General features: G+C 47.8%; 1 protein-coding gene across 2 annotated transcripts in view; it reads left to right on the plus strand.

The window, feature by feature from the left end:
• The window catches only part of LOC138453370 (trans-1,2-dihydrobenzene-1,2-diol dehydrogenase-like), a 138,958-nt gene that overhangs the window by 59,945 nt on the left and 59,485 nt on the right, over positions 1–19,528 (plus strand). For both annotated transcript variants that reach the window (XM_069606151.1, XM_069606142.1), the window contains 2 exons: positions 12,117–12,369; positions 12,608–12,732. In XM_069606151.1, the coding sequence (XP_069462252.1) occupies positions 12,117–12,369; positions 12,608–12,732 (378 nt within the window). The remainder of the gene's footprint in view (positions 1–12,116; positions 12,370–12,607; positions 12,733–19,528) is intronic.

Consider the following 19,528-nt stretch of genomic DNA (forward strand, 5'->3'; position numbering starts at 1 on the left):
TATCTACCATAACCCGCAAGCACACAAACTGTGGAGAAGCAAGGGGCGGGCAACAATCTGGCAGATCCAAACAGTCAAAAGAATACCAACCATCTGTTGCAAGGCTCTGTCTCCTTAAGAGGCAGAGAGACCACGTGGGGGATGACGTGGGATAGGGGAGGAGCCATGAGGGGAAAAGTCAGTACTCAGTTAGAATTAAATAAAGTAAGACGTTCAACTCCACTCTGGTGTCACGTCCTCATTCGTGTAGGCCATCCGGTCTAACAACTGGCGATGAGGCGGTCTCCTGCAACCCAGAGTCCTGAAACCTGGCGGGAGATTCCACTGCGCCAACCGCACATCCAACGTCCTGATCCAGAGCGCCACCCCCGCACATTCCATTCCGGGTGGCAGCGATCCCTCGGCACACCACGATACCCGATCCCAGGTTGCGGCAAGGGAATGTTCCAGACGCTCCCTGCTGTGTAAGAAGCACACAGCCTCCAGCGTCACACCGCGTGGCAGTCCGCCAGCAGTCGTCCTCCATCCACCTGCAGGAGCATGAAAACGCATGCAGAGCCCTCAGGTGGGTGCCTCCGTCACTCTCCATTACTGCCAATCCCACCAATACAACGCACTGCTTCCTCCTCACGTCGGCTACTCCGGCCTTAAAAAAGAAAAAAGAAAAAGAAAAAAAGGCACCATCGGGGCTAAAAGCACCACACTATGCAGTCCTTACTTTCCTCATAACACAGGCCGCTCCGGGCCACAAAACAGAAGGTACCTCCCCACTGGAGAGCTATACTAACGTGCAATAAGCTCCAGGGAAGCCTGTGTGTAACCCTGCAAGCACACACCAACCTAGGCAAGCAAAGACACATGGGAAAGAAAAGAGAACATGTACACATCATCAGCTTCTCCTCCACACTGTGCTCACACCCAGGGCTGGGCAAAGGACATTCAAACAGGACACTGAGGGTGAAATACAAGGCAACGGGCCGAGTGTCAGACACAGCGCCCACAACTCATTAGTGGCAGCGTCCAGACGAGACCTTGTGCACAGGTCGCACATGCTTTGACTGACCAACTATTGCTAATAAGCTCATGCCAATAGGGACACACATACCGCAACTGCCACACCTGACACGAGTGACTCAGCGTCACCACCCCCCCTCCCAAGTCCACATCAACCCTGCTGCGCATGCTGCTCCCATTGACCATGACCCCACAGGCAGACAAAGGCTCGAGGTGGGTTGAATGGATGGACGACTTTAACTACTTTATAAAAGCGGCAGGTGAAGAAAAGTCACTGAATCTTCCGGACATGTTTATTAACATTGTTGGCAGTGAAATCAAGAAAATTCCCCCAGAAGAACAGCCAGATTTCACCTCACTGATAAATGCCCTAAACAAGAAACTCGTGATTAAACCCAATCATGACTATGAGCACTAAATGTTCGATCAGTGCACACAGAGGGAAGAAGAAACAGTCAATGAGTTCATCACCCGCCTAAGAGTCAAAGGCACACACTGTCAGTTCCATGCCTTTTCACTGGACGAGGCAATAAGACTGCGGGTGATAGAGGGATGCCTATCCCAAACCCTGAAGAAGCAACTACTGAAAAAGCCGCTCTCAATAGATGAAGTAAGGGAGCTGGCAAGAATGTTTTAAAGAGTGGACACACAAGCGGCATCAATGACAGGAAACCCCAGCTCCAAACAAGACAAGAGCGAGCTCATTGCAGCATTTGAACCGGCAAGCCAAAGACCTGGCGACAGGGGAGTTGTACTATACAGAGGGGGCAACCAAACAGGACCCAGACCACAAAGACAATGCTACCGTTGCAGGATGGCGTTCCCACACTCAGGGACATGCCCCGCACTCTCTCAAAGATGCGGCAACTGTGGTAGAGAGGGACACTTCCAGCCCGTCTGGAGGCAAGGCAGGCCGTTTCCCACTCCGCGAATGTCTCCACAACCACAAAACAGAATGTAAAGTCGAGCCCCTCAAAGTCCATCGTACCAGACGAGATCCTACCAACAGGGACTAAGACACTACATAAGAGCCCTGGAAGAGCACCACCCTGAACACTGCAAACAAGATTACAAATCTTACGAGCAAAGATCACACCTCGAGGACGAATATGACGGACCCCACAAATGCACCATGGACACAATGATGTACAACAACAATACGGACCCTCATACGGAGGAGACCACTATGATCAATACTTCCAAGACGAATACGTCAATCTCATTCTGGATGACAGGAAAGTGAGAGAGGCACCCAGGATAGCCGTCAACATTGGCGATAGACAATTCTGTTTCCTGGTCGACTTTATGGGCGAACAAGAGTTCCTACAAATCCCTGAAAGACCGACGCTGGCCAAAACCAATTCAAAGATTTTCCAAACCTCCCCCTTCACTCCATAGGACACTTCAAGCACCAACTCATAGACAATGGACTCACTGTAGCCACAGTCATTCACGTAATCCGGAGCCCAACAAAAGGGCGATGCCTGCTGAGCTACCATACCGCATCTTGATGGTTTATAGGGACTGTTTCGACAGTCAAAGTTTCGAATGACAAAATTTTCGACAACAAAGCATCGAAAAAAACCTTTCAAATGCATTTTTCTTATGGGCGGCACCCCCAAACCCCTGTTTTTTTTTAAAAAAACACATTTTACTATATGAAATTAAACGAAACCCTTTAACATTAAAAAAATGCATTCTAAGGTTTTGTCATTCGAAACTATTTTTTCGAAACTATGACTGGATACTATCTTGATTAGGACTCATCAATATTCATTTCCATGAAGGCAATGTAATCCAGTCAGTCGCGCCCTCAGGCGACAAGAAGGAGAGCATATGCATGATAATCGACAACGCCGGGTTGTAGACTCTCAACACGAAGGAGACAATCCTGACGGCATTCCTGCTCCTCTGTAAGGGGTTAGGAAAACTGAGAGGACCTCCCATCAAACTGCATATCGACAACATGGTCCTGCCCGTCCCCCAACATCCCAGGAGAATGGGGTTCCACTTGCCAGAGGCAGTCTCGAAAGAGCTCAACCAGCTGCTCAACGACATCATAATTGAACCGGCAACAGGACCGACTCCCTGGGTTTCACCCCTGGTGATTGTGCCCAAAGAAGGAAGACGTCTGAGACTGTGTGTAGACATGAGGATGGCTAACACCGCCAACCAAAGAGAACGGCACCCGGGGCCCCGAATCGAAGACATGATTGTCCAGTTCAACAAGGATGTGATGTTCTCGAAATTGGACCGCAATCAGAGGTACCACCAGATGGAACTACACCCAGAGTCAAGGGGCATCACTACCTTTGCCACCCACTGTAGCCTTTTTTTGACACAGACGCCGCAACTTTGGCATTTCATCGGCTGCCGAAAATTTTCAGGAGGCTGTCAGACAAGTCATCAGACCAGTACGAGGAGCGCTGAACTATAGCGATGACATCCTTGTCTTTGGCAAGTCATGAGAGGATCACAGCACTGCACTACTGGCAACAAGCACTGCTGTCCAAAAAGCAGGGCTGACACTTAACATCGAAAAAAGTGCCATTTCAGTAAGACAAAGTTAAAGATCTTCGGACACATCTTTTCTGCAGAAGGTATGACGCCGGACCCCGACAAGGTCAGCACCATTTCAAACCTCTGAGAACTGACGCAAGTAGCGGACATCCATTAATTTTTGGGGATGGCAGGCTACTGCGCTCGCTACATTCCTTACTACGCGTCCATTACGGAACCATTAAGATGCCTGTTGCAGAAAGACACCATATTCACCTGGTCAGCTGAATGTCAAGATGCATTCGACACCATCAAAACAGCACTGGCAGAAGTCCGTCGGTTGGCCTATTTCGACCCGGACAGGCACACAGCGGACTACCTGTCGCGCCACCCGACGATACGCCTATCTCCAGAGAAGGTTATACAGAATATATAAACTACGTGGCCTTCACTGCACTCCCGCCAGCGATTTCACTCGAGATGGTCGCAGCAGCATCTGCCGCAGACCCTTCCATGGCGTTAGCGATCAGTCTAACAGGAAACAACATGTGGAAATATTATCAACATACCGTTTTAAACCTCCTGGGGGTGTGCAGAGAAGAGATGGACAGGCTTGCAAGGATAACACAGAACTGGCTGTGAAGGACCATGCAGTTCTATTGAGAGGATGTCGGCTAGTCATTCCGGCGACACTGAGGGCAGAGGTGATCAAGAAGCCCATGAGGGACACAGGGGTGCCGACAACACGAAACGACAGCTGCGGTGTCACGTGTGGTTTCCTTTCTAAGACTCAATGGTTGACAGGTGGGTGAAGAACTGCTTAGCATGTGAATGCACTGCAAAGGCAGAGGCACCAGTCCCACTCCAACCAACGCACATCCCAGACAAGCCATGGTATAGAGTAGCGGTTGACTTTTATGGACCGATGGAATCGGGAAGGTACCTCCTGCTGTTCATTGCTGAATATTCAAGGTTCCCTATTGTCAAGAGAATGGCGACCACTGCATTTGCCCAAGTAGCAGAGACATTCGATGAAGTAATGAGCGAATGGGCATCCCAATGACGATCAAATCTCAGAATGGACCCCCATTCAGTGGTCACAAGTTTGCATCCTTCGCGAGACACATGGGGTTCACCCATCAGAAGATTGACCCTAGGTGGCCACAAGCTAATGGAATGGCCGAACGGTTTATGGCTTCCATTAAGAAGACAATGCAGAGAGCTCACATTGAGTGCGCTGATCCCCAGCAAGCGATATGCCAGCTTCTCCGAGACTACCGGAACACCCCCCACGAAGCCACCAACAGGGCACCTGCAGAGCTAATGATACGGTACGCGGTCCACACCCGTATTGTGAAACATCCAACGACCCAGCAGGAGCAGGGACACCGAGAGGAAAGAGAAAGTGCAGATGGACATAGACTTAAGGAGAAGGCCAACGGCCAAGGAGTTCCAAGTGGGCAATGAAGTTCTGGTACAGCAGGCGACCACCAAGAAGACTGACGCCCGGTTTGCACAGAAGCCGCTCAATGGAGTAGCCATCAAGGGTACCATGGTGACGGCCAAGAATGCAGACAGGGAAATCACAAGGAACAGTTCCCAAATTAAGCACTTCATTAAGAGAGAAGATGAAAGGCCTCCACCCCCTGAGCCTGATCCCGAACCATGAGAGCCCAGAGATTACCTGTGGGTTCCCCCAGGAGAAACCCATCACCGAGTGACGAAACCGGCTGAAGCAACAGGACCACCAGTGGGCAGCAAGAGGAGTGAAAGGCCTCATTGCACCATCAGAAAACCACCTTGCTTAGTAGAAGAATGCTGAGGCGGATGTCAGGACATTTGTCCGGGGGTGATGTTACAAGGCTCTGGGCCTCATTATGACCCGGGTGGTAAGGGCTTACCGGTACCGGAAAGGGCACTGGTGCCGATAATCCCTAACCGCCCAATTCCGAGGTCCCTTTGCAGGTCCTCCCTTAATGGCTGGTTTTACTAGCCGTGAAAGACGGGACCCGCAAAGGGACCTTGGAGGTAATTACGGTACAGCAATTTGCGGTACCGTAATTACCGCCTTCCCCATTTCCATTGAGCCCTATGGGGGCAAAAATGGGAATGGGAATGGGGAAGGGCCAATGGTGAATGGGGAATTAACGCCCCGCCAACCTTGGAATGGGGCTGTAATTACGCCATTCACCATGGCGGAATCGGTAAGGTACTGGCATCAACCATGGCGCTAATAGCGCCATGGTTAACGCCCGGGTCGTAATGAGGCCCTCTGTCTCCTTAAGAGGCAGAGAGACCACATGGGGGATGCCGTGGGATAGGGGAGGAGCCATGAGGGGAAAAGTCAGTACGCAGTTAGACTTAAATAAAGTAAGACGTTCCACTCCACTCCGGTGTCGTGTCCTTATTCGTGTAGGCCATCCGGCGTAACACCATCCATCCCCAACGTCCATCCACAAACAATCTTCAAGGAACAAACAATGACTGCCCAATAACCCTACCAGTAGGAAGCACACTGCAAACAGGAACCCAAAAGTACAATACTGGCTTGGCACCAGTGTAGGCCCCCTCCATTGGGAGACATCTAACAACATGGATCATACACACAGGCACTCAAGGAAAAGAAAGATGCACGCATCGGGTGTAACCCTCATGTGCTGGCATTCCAATTTAAACAACTCAGTAGTAAGAAAACTACCCAGAACCCTAACGATAGTACAGTACCTCACCTCCACCACCCTGAGTCCACAGTTTGCAAGGGTTTGGAACCCAGTAGAAGCAAGGTCAGTGAAATAGGGCCCACACAAATCTAACAGCCCCACAAGGTGATAAGGAAGCCCAACTGTAATCTAGTCGACTGCAGAAACATGCTCTAGGGTCCAGCATCCTACAACTACCAGGGGGTAGTTACGTGTGGCGAGAAACATTAGGCAAGCAAAACAAGTAAAAAAACATCCCTGACTATAGAGGCCACAGCAGGCACATACAAACACCCACCCTTTCATGTTCCTCACAACACATAATTTATAGACGACACTACTTGCAACAGTAGAAACGTGAGCAAGGGTGAGGCAACCCTGAAAACGTTGGTTACTAGTGCCATCCACAATAATGATAAAAGTCAATGGGCCTCATTACGACCCATGCGGAATGGGTTAACGGGTTCCGCTAATGGAGGTGGACCCGTTAAACCCATTCCGCACGATTACGAGGTCCCCTCGTGGGACCCGGTAAGGACGCCTGGCAAAACCAGGCTTCGTTACCGGGTCCCGCGAGGGAACCAGGGAGCTAACAATGGGACGGTCGTAATCGGGCCGTTGTTAGCTCCCTCTCCCATTCCCATTGATCCCTCTGCGGGCTCAAATGGGAATGGGGAAGGTCCGGGCCCAGGTTTCCTGAGGGAGGAATTACCGGGCCCTCAGAACTCAGAATGGCCCGGTAATTCCCCATTCAGGGAACCCGGTACAGGAGCCCAGTTTGGCGGCAGCCATGGAGCTAGTAGCTCCATGGCTGCCGCAAACTCGTAATGAGGCCCAATGACTGTATGCTCATACACAGTTGTAAGTTACTATGCAAAAAGCACCCCACTAGATTTCTGGCCAAATCCAGGATGCACACAGTGAATGGGCCAGTCAGAAACTGGCCTGGAAGTACCCAAGTCCACAGAGTATATGACCAGACTGTGGCAGGACAATTGTTGGGAGGGAGAGGCCTCTGCTGTGAAGCATCTGACTGACAATCTCATTGCTACCAAGAAAAGCGGAGGGAGCCATGCTGGAATGGCCATCAACAAAAAAGTCTGGCAGAAGAGATGCACGCAGTGCCATCACACTATGTTCTGGCATTGGGTCCCTAAATCCAGTGGGCCATGACCTCACACATCCATTCCAGGAGTTTAGTATTTCACTCCTCATCTCCCTTCTGTTACCAGTTCATCCTGCTCCCCAGCAGCAATTGTGCACTCAGACACCCAATAAGACACAGGAGACCAAAAGTAGAAAGGTACATCATGTAATGCCAATAGGAACCAATACCAGGGAAGACTGCTCTGTCCAACATTAGGCGTGGCTCACCCTTATGTACAGACGGAGTGGCTGATCCATTATCCACCAATAGTACAATTCATAACACATAAGTCCATGTAAGGTAAGGAAGGGGTGGGGAAAAAGTGTGGGTTCTTTCCAGAATTATTTCCTGTCACAAGTCAGCCTTTGTCCTTGAGAGTCTGCTCCCAGCAGTTGTTAATCACGTCTGCCACGTACTTCTCCAGTGGGGCCAAAACAGACCCTGACTGCCCTAGGCGTGTTGTGCATGCATTCCAAAGCACTGCAATCTTGCTTGGCTGTAACCTGTCTGTCCTTGCAAGGGGCCTAATGTGAAAGGAGAGCAAAATGTTAGAGCTGGTAACACCTTCTTTCAGAGGGTATAGAGAACATAGGACACAAAGGTCCTGAAATGTTAATGTTAAAGGACATTTGTACCGTGCACTATCACCACCGAAGTGGTCCCCTGGCGCTCTGGCGGCTCTGAAAAGGGGAGGAGAGGGGTGGGTTAGTGGGAGTAAGCTGGAAAAGTGCAAGAGAGCAGTGATGTGCTGTTGGCAGCCTCAGCCCAGTGGGTCCGTTGGCTGGGCTTGGGTGTTTTATGGTCCGTAGTCGTCGTGTGCTGTTGTGCAAGTCTATGTGTGGTTTGTTTTGTTGTTGCATTGTTGTGAAGTCTGTCCGGATTGCTGCGTTTTAGGTTTGTGGTTGTGTTTGGTTATAGTTTGAGAGGTGTATGCAGAGGGATGGAATTGTTAGTTGGTTGGTTAGTTGGCATTGCTGTCCTTCCAATTGTGGGATTCCATCTGGGTGCGGTACATGCTAACAGTTATATTTCTGTCTGGATGTCGCGCCAGCTAAAGTTCAGAATTCCATGCTAGTGTGGCACATGCCAACAGTCACACTCAGTCCGGATGCGACGCAAGCTAGGGATCAGAATCCTGAGTTTGGTGCATGCTAAGAGTCACATTTCTATCTAGATGCGACGCAAGCTAGGTTCAGAATTCCAAGTGTGGTGCCTGCTGAGAATCACATATGCTAACAATCACATTTCTCTCTAGATGCGAGGCGGGCTAAGTTTGAGAATTCCATCTAGGTGTGGCATATGCTAACAGTCATATTTCTGTCTAGATTTGGTGCGGACTAAACTTGAGAGTTCCTCTAGGTGTGGCATATGCTAACAGTCACATTTCTGTCTAGATTTGGCACAGACTAAACTTGAGAATTCCATCTCAGTGTGTCATATGCTAACAATCACATTTTTGAAATTCCATCTAAGTGTGGCATATGCTAACAATCACATTTCTGTCTAGATTTGGGCAGACTAAACTTGAGAATTCCATCTAAGTGTGGCATATGCTAACAACCACATTTCTGTCTAGATTTGACGCAGACTAAACTTGAGAATTCCATCTAAGTGTGGCATATGCTAACAACCATATTTCTGTCTAGATTTGGCGCAGACTAAACTTGAGAATTCCATCTAAGTGTGGCATATGCCAACAATCACATCTCTGTCCAGATTTGGCGCAGACTAAACTTGAGAATTCCATCAATGGAAATGCAGTCTGCTAACGAATGTGGCCCATCTCGTCTTTTTGCTGCATTATTTTGCTGGATTTTATTAATGGGATCAAGCCATCCCTTCTCTAGCCTCTTATGGCACACCCTTAAAGATAATGGGCCTCATTCCGAGTATGGCGGTAAGGGTAACGGTGACCGTTAACCCTTACCGCCATATTCCAAGCTCCCTTTGCGGGTTGGCATTTAACGCCTGCTTTTAGCAGGCGTTAAAAAACCAACCCGCAAAGGGACCTTGGAGTAAATTACGGTGCCGTAATTACCGACATCCCCATTCCCATTGGAAATGCAGTCTGCTAACGAATGTGGCCCATCTCGTCTTTTTGCTGCATTATTTTGCTGCATTTTATTAATGGGATCAAGCCATCCCTTCTCTAGCCTCTTATGGCACACCCTTAAAGATAATGTTTATTTAATCCCTAACCTGCCCCTCCCTCCCCTGGAAAATGGAGTAAAATGGCCGTTTCACCAAATACGGTGAATCGGCTGCTAGATGGTGGGCGGGTATCTTGCTAACTGCTGCTGGCGTCATCACAATCACTCTGTCAACCAGGGTTCCGGGGTTTGCGCTTCACCCAGTTACATGGATAGTGCAGCTCAAGATGAAGAGAGCGGCTCCCCAGGAACCATCAGGACATCCGATTCTGGCCCTGCAAGAATTTACAAGCCACCTAGAAGGCACGCCGCGGCAACCTCAGACTGAGAACAGGAAGGAGTGGGATATGCTCAAAGCCAAGCACAAATCAGGGGAACTTCTAGCGATTAAATGTAACTCAAATACACAGCATCTTTTAACATGGGTTGAAAGCAGATCCAATGAGCAGTGAGGAAAGAAGGGAATGCCCATCATGGTGGGCACAGATGACAGCCACAGAGAGCATCAACAGGGTTAGCCTGATGATAGCTGCGCTCTCACGAGGCTGACCGCATGACAGGAGGAGGGTAGACTTCCTGTGTGTGGGGGGGGTGGAAGTCAGTCAGGCTGTCACCTGAGCACAGCAGCAGGCCAGCTCTGGGTCCAGCTGTTGCCAATGTTAAGAGAGCCGAGGGTGTTGGTGGATGTCACTCACACTAATTACTGCTGCAGCAGAGCAGCAGGTTGGTTCTGGGTCCTGCCTCTCGTCAATGTTAATGGAGCCGAAGCAAAGAACTTTTGGACCCAACAGTACAAAAGGAAAACGTTATTCTTGAAGTGGCAATTACAAACATAACAAGGTAGGGCAAGTAGAAAAGTAAGGGAGCAACCATCACGCCATCTTTTCCAGCTAGCCTCCTTCTGTCTCTCAGGGACCATGTGGGTGAACGTTTTATAACACATCCTCCAGGTAACCACGAAAAGCCATATGACAACCCTCCCACCTTGTGGGGCATGGGTGCCCGAATGATGCTTAGCAGGTCATCACGAGGGAACCAGTGGGGAGGAAGAGGGTTGGAGAGAGTGTGTGGCTACATGGGGAAAGTAGGGAAACAGGAAGGAGGATCAGGGGGAGGTTATGGATGGGAAAAGGCATCGCTAGTGTAAAACAATAAGACACCTTCACTACTGTCATTCACATGCTGTTACACAACTTGATCAACTTCTGTGGTACTCTTTCTCTCCACTAAGAGCTAAGCCTGCTTCAGGCTGCGGGGCAATGCGCCATAGGTTTAGCACATTTGCAAATAAGCATAACACAAACAACAACAAGCCAGAACTCAGCAGGAAAACGTAAATATGTTTGAAGTGGCACAGATATTTAATAACAAGAATAGAAGACATTTAGCAACCACAGTCCTATGAGCTCGTCCTGAGGTGAAGTAAGACAGACAAGACAGAAGCAGTTCTTTCGTATTTGTCAGTTCTTTGGTAACATTCAGAGGCTGTTTCACCACAAGGCGGAATCTTCTTTAAACATTAGTGCTTGCTCATGAACACTTTATGTACAATGGCTCTAGCATAAATGACCACATCCCAATTTAAGCACTGGAAAACTTTCATACACTTCGATGGATACTTAGCACTCGCCCTGGAACCCTCGACTAGTATTCCCAGGACGTTATTGGTAAATACCTTGAACTCTCTGCGTAGAGCTCTAATGGACAGATCGGAGAATGGTGTGTTCCACCGTTGGTCAGTGACTTGCAGCTATGTTCCATGTGCTGAAATCTGTGGACAATGGCTGAGGCGAAAGGGAATTTTGGACTAGGTGGAAGAGCGCTGGCCAGGAAAAACTGAACGCTGGCGTGCCTACAAGAAACCAGGCACAGGAATGCCAACTAGGCATCTGGGGATCGGCATGTAGGCACAGTAAAAAGTCCTGACTCTGGAAAGCAGGAGTGGAAGCCACTAAAGCTTCATCCATGCAATGCATTGGAGATCTCAATTACCAGCACAAGGTACGGGTGGGACAGGGCTCTAAATAGAATCCCTGACACAAGGGCGGCCTGCAGGAATTCTGGGTAATGTGCTCCTGGGCCCAATTTGAGCACATCTCCAGGGTCTATTAGACCACTGATAGAGCAAAAATCCACATGGACAACTGTACCTTAATCCTCCACACGCACCCCACCACTCCTACAGTCCTGACACTGTCACACATGGAACCTATTGTCCACTCCAAGAACACTCCATATCTATGCATGCCATCAAGCATCCAAGACTGCACACAAGAGAGATAGAAGACATTTTACAACAAACGTGTCCCTAGTGTCTAATTCTGACCCATGCTAGTGAAGTAGTTCCTTTTATAAAAGCAATCGGATAGGAAACTCTCCACATAGTACCAGCACCACTCTTTTATTGATATTTTATTTGTATCGCGCTCGTACACAAGTGTTTCAGAGCGTGAGATGATGAAGCTCCTTTTCCAGAGACATGTCTCTTCCATTTGTTTTTTTATTTTGAGCAATTATCATTTTTACAACCTTCCCAAGGTAAAAATGAGTGGCTCCTGAAATAGGAGACCTCCAAACCGAATAACCTATCCTTGTTTTCTCATACAGGCCATCTGGAGTCGCTTCTTCCCAGCCTATGAACATATCCGGGCCTTGCTGTCCCAGAAGGCCCTGGGGGAGGTGAAGGTAGTCTGTGCTGAGCTTGGCGTGAGCATCACACACTATGCACGGCTGGTGGAGAAGGAGCTTGGGGGAGGAGCTATTCTGCGCATTGGCTGCTACTGCATCCAGTTTGCTATGATGGTCTTTGGAAGCGAGAAGCCAGAATCGATCACAGCCAAGGGCTTCCTCTATGAGACAGGTGAGTAACTCTTTGGACCCTTGTGTTGGGCTTAATGTACTGCATGTCCCTATTTATGGAGTCTTTTCCAGATCAGGCCCAACATGATTCAATGTTGCAACAAAGTGTCCCGAACAAGTTGTAGGGGGGTTCGCAACTAATTGAAAATCCAGGGACTTTGTCATGCTTGGCTTTTCTGGGGTAAAGGAAAACAAATGCAGAAGGGCTTTATTTGTAATCTTTCTATTTCTTTTTTTAGGAGTTGATGAGACAGTGACAGTCATCCTGCAATACTCCGGCAAACGCCAGGCCATCCTCACATTCACCATTATGGCTCCCATGCACAACCAGGCGACAATCTGTGGCACAAAAGGAGCAATTCTGGTAATGGGAGAGGGAAGGGGTAGAGGATGAGGTGGGGGCAACCAACCGAAAAACCATGTATGGCTCAATGTACTCTGATGAATCATGTCGCATCATCACTAAACCTCAGCCTAAAGTCTCCTCCCATGTAGTCAAGGGAAGGAAGCTGCTACCCGATTCTAGCCCTGGGTGTGGTAACATGAGGGAGGATCACATGGGAGGAGATGGTTGTCAAGGGGAAGTTGTGACTACGCTAGGAGAGACGCAGTAGTCATCCGCTTCTGAGGATGAAAGTCCCATAATTCCCAAAAACCTAATGGCATGCACTCACTAGAACTCCCTCTCCTAGAACATCCCAACACACAGACTATGAAAATTCTGCTAAACAGCCTAAAACTGATACATTAGTGATTCAGGAAGTAAATATAACAACCTTGAATTTGTTATGATTTCGCCTTATATAGAGGTCACAAACCCAAGGGTTAATCACCAACTCTTTTTACAACCTCCCATAAAGTTGACAATTCACAGTTTGCAAATGTCTTTAAGAAAACTAAATGTAAAAAACCAAAAACATCATAGACTCCAGAACCCATAATGCCTGTGGCACTGGGACGAGGAAGAGAGACTCAGAGTTGATGAAGATTACAGGGACTATGAAGCTTAATGAGCAGTCTAGTTGTTGTAATATGAAGCACCTAAGCGGGACATTTAAATGCCAGAGTGAGTTTCAGGTGGGAGAAGGAGAGGCAGATGCAGTAGCAGTAGCAGAGACAGAGGTGACAGCAGGTCAGAATGCGGAAGACGCTGTGGAGACAGAGGAAGCACCAGCTGAGGCCTATGTGGGAGAAGTTGCGTGGCTGTGCAGAGCGAGTACAGCTGGAAGCAGCTTTGGGGAAAGCTATGCCATGTGGCAGACGAACTCCCAACACACCATGACCCTCTCTGGTAAAGAAGCAGAGCCAGAGGTCTCACAGAGCTGTCCGAGCTCACCTGAAGTACTGCGCCAGCTGCGACAGTCAGACCAGAGCTGGCAGCTGTGCAGGCCGACCCGAGGAGATCTTCTGCATCACCCGTGAGTCGAGACGCTGAGGAAGACCGGGGAGTTGGCCTGAGAAGCCAGGTGACCACAGGCCTCTCCACAAAAGACTCTTAAGTGAAACTAATGATTTTGAAAACGAACAGATGAAAAAAGGCAGACAGGGCGCAACTCTCCTTATAAGGGATACAAATTGGGGGATAATTGTAACCCGCATTGCCAGCAGCCAAGAGGTTGCATGAGAGTGATACAAAGCCTGCAGGAGCACAACTCTCCTTATATGAGATCCCAATGGGGAAAAGCTTGTAACATGCCGTGCCAGCGACCAAGAGACTATAGAAGAGTAATACAGAAACAACAAGGGCACAACTTCCCTTGTATGAAATGTCAAGAGTCAGGAGACTTTAAAGAGAAGCAGTTATTGTTCAAACCTCCTCACACAGGATGCCGGTGTAGAGAATCTTGGAACAAGCATTACTACTAAACACAATTGTAGTTGTAGGAGTTTTATCCTGGCAGGCGGGTACACCAGGAAAGGGACCAGTAGTAGTTAGACCTGGCAGGTGAGTGTACCAGGAAAAGGGAAGATCATTTGAAACCCTGTGGTTGTGGTAAAAGGGTGTGTTAGAAAACATTTGGTAATTCTATCACCTTGCTTGACGAACTGTTGCATTGTTATGCTATCCTGACAAAAGAGTTTCCTTTGAAGAAGAAGTCTGATGTGGTAATAATTACTTGGCTTCTGTGAGAGAACAATTGTCTTGGTTTATGAACTTGTGTTTCGAGGGCAAGACATTTACTTTTCCAAGCAAGAGACTGTGGCAAATAACAATTGTTTTGATTTGTGACCAATCATTTCTGAAAGAGTGTTTTCTTGACAAGTGGAAGGTGTCATTTAATGGAAAATACTTTTTGTGATACGTTGAATGAAACTTTGTTATAGCCCAGAAATGTATTGGAACTAAACCTTGCTCAAGGTATTCATGACTGGATCCAGGGCAAGGGAGTCTAACCCTGGTCACAAGGAGTACTTTCTAAAGCATTTGAGTGTGAATTGGTATTCTATTTTGTGGAACTAAAAACAGCCAGACATTCCTTGTATTATGTTGTTGTATGTACTAGTGTGAGGGTCAGATACTTTTTGCATACTAGTCCATTTTTCTTTAGTTTTAGTTTGCCAGGCAGGGCCATCCTTGTTAGGGTAGGGAAAGATAGGTGTTTATCTCCCCCATTTTTATTTAATGAAATGGCAACTTTTGAGACTGACCCCTCGCGGTACATTGTGATTTCTCGCTTATACACAGATGAGATGAGCAAATACCTTCACCAGAAATATTGAATGACAGAAAATCTCCTGGAGCAAAGTTTCCTCCGTTCCTATGAGCCACATCTTCTCTTGGAAAAAGTTTTAAGGTGTGATCACACAGATTGGGGTCACTCCTTTGCTTTAGGAATTGTGCACCTTGAAAGTCTACAAAAAGTGGGCATTATAATGTTCTCATTTATTATAAGTGGGGAAAAATTAATTTGTAGGATTTTTTTATGAATATCTGTGGATTTGTGACATGGTCTCAAAATTAGGTTGTCTCCCATGTTGTTGAAGGTTAATGGATTTGATGACTCTTGAGCAAGTACCTGTCCCCTGTGCCTATAAAATGAAAGTGCAGCAAACTGGCATCTGCACGCATGTTGGAGACTAGCTATGTATATCTATGGTCATTGGTGCAGTGACCTTATGGTAAAAGTTCCAAGTCAATTTTGCAAACCAATGCTCTTTTGCCTGCTAACGTATGCACACATTCATCAATATCTGATATTGTTTCTCCGAGCTGGATGGGGAGTATTAAAGCACAGGAACAGAGAGATTGAAGCCAACACAGTAAATGGCAAATCATTTGTCAGTAAATATGATCACAATTGGACTTAAATGTGATCAGCAAGGTTGTGAAGCAAAGCTACCATTGGGCAAACTGGAGCGCCAAGCAACATTGGGTGCTGCGATCACACTGCACACAGGCCTCAGCAGCGTTCCATGCAGTGTGAAGGCAGCATCCTTCTTTGGTCTCTTTTAAAAAACATGATAACTAAATGTATTTATTTAATAATAATATTTATACAGCAAAGTCTTGCCCGTTAGTGCAGAGGAGTGCTGTACATGCCCAACCAAGATGTAACCGTTTCACCATCATGAGGTACACAGATGAAAAGCAGGTAATAAAGTGTTAGAACTACGAATTATGACTTTACACCACTATTGTGGGAATTCTTATCTTTATACATAGGTATTGTGATGAATCCTGCAGAGTCATCACTAAACCCCAGCCTAAAGTCTCCTCCCATGTGACCAGGGGAAGGCAGCTTGTACCTGATTCTGACCCCGCAGGTGGTAAAACATGGGAGTATCACATGGGAAGAGACGGCTGTCAGGGGGAAGTGGTGACTCAGGTAGGAGAGGCGCAGTATTCATCCTCTTCTGAGGATGAGATTCCCTTAATACCTAAATACCTATTCCATGCTGTCAATGTACGCTTCCCTCTCCCAGAACTACCCAAAGCACAGAACATGAAAACTCTTTTAACCAGCCTAAACGTGGTGCATTGGGGGTTCAGGAAGTTTGTCACACCTTCCAGTTGTTATGATTCTGTCTTGTGTCAAGGTCCTAAACCCAATGGTACACTACCAACTCCTTTAACACTCTCTAATAAGTTTCAACACTCTCAGTTAACTAACCAGATCAAGTTAACAGATTATAAAATGAATAAGAACATTATGGACTACAGGCCCATAATGGTCATAGCACTGGGATGAGGAAGAGGGACTCAGAGTTAATGAAAGATCATGAAAGGTCTAATAGTTGGGAGAGAAAGCATCTGAGCAGGATCTTTAAAAGTATAAATGGGCATCAGGTGCAAGGACAAGGGGAAGTTGATGGCGTAGTTGAGGAGGCAGCAGGACACTGTGTGGAAGGCGCGTTGCAAGCTGGGGAAACGTGGCCATGGAGAGACTGGGCAGTGGGAAGCAGTTCTGAAGCCATCCACAGCATGTGGGAGAGGAGCTCCCGACACACTGTGGACTGCTCCTGTACGGGAGATGTGGCCGAACATCACAGAGAGCTGCATTGGGGAACTGCGTGTGTGGCGGCAGTCACAGTGGAGCTGGCAGAAGCAGAGAAGGCCCAGCAAAAACCGCAGAAGCAACAGCAAATCAGAAGGAGACACCAAGGCATACCAGTGAGTTGGCCTTAAGGAGATGACCCCTGGGGTGCTCCCAAGCAGACCGCTAGGTGAAATTGACTATTTTGAATACTGAATGAATGAACTGAGGTGAATTGACCACACCTCTCCTAATAAGGGATACAAATTAGGGGATGTGAAGACATCTTGGAGTAAGACACAGACAACAGATTCTAAATGAACAATACAAGTTGATTAACTTAAAAGTCATGATGGAAAAATGCCTATCTTGCCCTAAACTATGGTGTGATTTCCTTACCAAACAAAAACAAAGGAAAATCAAAGTCTGAAAGTTCAATTTAGGAATCTATCTGTGTCGAAAACCTATACTTGCCCTCACAACTAATCTATACAATTTGCAGGATGTCAGCAACCAACAAAACAGTGTTCCACACAACGTTCACAACGTTCAGAGCTCTGTCTAGCTCACAGATTTCTTTCAGCTCCCTTCCCCAAGTATAAAGCAGTTCAAATAAAAGACTCAGGATACAGTTCAGATAGGAAGTAAACTAGTACTCGGGGGTGGGGGGGTACAGGGGGGGTTCCGTTACCCAAGTTTCAAAACATAGTTCCAACGGTTGAATGTCTTTAAATCGACAACGCAAATAGTGACAAACTTTTATAGTGATGCTTAAATAATGAAAAAAAGGCAGATTTTAAAAAAAAATGTGGGGGGTTGCCCTCCCAAGTCCCCTGTTTCCCCAGCTTTTTTTTACCACCCTACAAGCTCCTCCCACCCTTTTTAGTCCCTTACCCAACCCCCATATATATATTTAGTAAAAATATTGCCATGTTATTCATTATTTGGGCTTCACTGAAAATGTTTGTCACTATTCTAATTTTCGATATAAACACTGTATACCAGTTCCAACCACAAAAGCAGGTTAAAGCCTCAGGGTTTGTTTCCAGCATATAAGGATTTCCAGCTTTCTTAAAGTTCGGCGCCGCAATTGCTGAATGTGGTTGGTCTTAGGATCAAAATATGTTTGGTGGTAAGTTGCAACTCAATCATTCTTTGAAGTTTATCTTCAAAGTTCCACTCACTCTGGAGCCCAAGGTATGATATGTATTTAGTTCCCTTGTATTGTAAAACTTCTGTTTAAGTTCATTTGTAAGTTCCATACATATAAATTGTGCTTGTATCTGAAGTTGCATTGACTGCAATGGTGTTTGGTACAGTTTTCATTTATTCTCCAGGATGGGGTCTGGCATGGATTCACATGCTCATGAATATTCCCCGTCGTCAGGCTGGGAGTCCCTGGTAAAGAAAAAATCAGTTTCAGTTTCACTTCTGAACTGTCTTTCTCCTAACAACCAATCACTGGTCTCTGGGTCATACTGCCCCCAGCCAATGACTGCCCTCTACCCAAGCCCCATCTCTGGCAGCACATCTTCAGATTTTTACTGCACTGTCAAGTGTTGGGAGTCCTTGGGCTATAGCTCTTGAGCTTTTACTGCGTTTTGCGATTTTTCTAAGAGTTTTACTCTATTTTTCCGGTCAATCGAGCCTCAAGCTCCATCGATCAATCTTCCGATTAACAGGGACCCGTTTTCGGATTCTTCAGAGCCCCTCAAGTGCACACTTTCATTGAGTTTCTTCTTGAAGGATTCCAGGATTCCAGAAGCTTCTTCAAGGCCTACTCCGCCTGGACATGGCAGAGGAGAAGGAAGACTCGACGCCTCTGTTCAGGATTTGTCCAGGATGTGGCCTGCAGAACCTCTACTTTGATGATGGGCATTCCGTGTGCCTCTACTGCCTGCATTCCGACCAATCGCACGTTGAGGATGACTGTGCGTTTTGCTAGGAGATGGTCTGCCGCACCATGAAGGATCGGCGCAGGCGTCTCACAGAGTGGCTGCAAGCCAAGGCCCCTGCTACGGGTGAGTCCCCGCAGCATGACTCCCCCAGCCACAAGAAGAAATCTGAGCGGTCTTCTAAGACCTTTGAGGGTGCCCCGGTGACGGGGGCCCAACAGAAGGCCAAGCACCGTGAGTCCAGGGGCACAGGGAGTATCATTGCGATGGGCTACGCAGAGGCCAGGGCAGGCAAAGCGTCGTCTGCACTTACGACCACGAGCGAACGCTCCGGTTCGGCAAAAAATAGGAAGTCGGACCACCCGGGTAAGCTTCTGGAGAAGCCCGGATGGGCCAGTCGGAGAAGACCAAGGCAGAGCGGGGCACTGACCCTCCCCCCAAGGTGAAGGCCCCTAGCTCGACCAAGGTCGTGCTGGCCCTGATTCATCTGGCAAAGTCATCCATTCAGGGCGTGAAGGCGTCCCTAGCGAAGGCCACCGACGCGGGTTCGCAGGGTACGGCCCCCAAGATGAGAGATTCCCTGCCTGCTAGGAGGAAATCATCGTTCCAGCCCATTGAGAAGACGCTGGAGAAGGTGATGCCCTTCATCTCCCCGAAACCGTCTCCCCTGGTCGGACAGAAGGGGGGGGTACGGTGGTCCTGCATGGCACAGACATCTCCTCTGAGGAGGAGCTTTCTGCTATCCAGACCATTTTGGAGAAGAAATTTGTCGAGGCCAAGGCCTACGGGA

Source organism: Ambystoma mexicanum, chromosome 1p (assembly GCF_040938575.1).
Source record: "Ambystoma mexicanum isolate Mex_15411 chromosome 1p, UKY_AmexF1_1, whole genome shotgun sequence".
In the NCBI taxonomy this organism is placed as follows: domain Eukaryota; kingdom Metazoa; phylum Chordata; class Amphibia; order Caudata; family Ambystomatidae; genus Ambystoma; species Ambystoma mexicanum.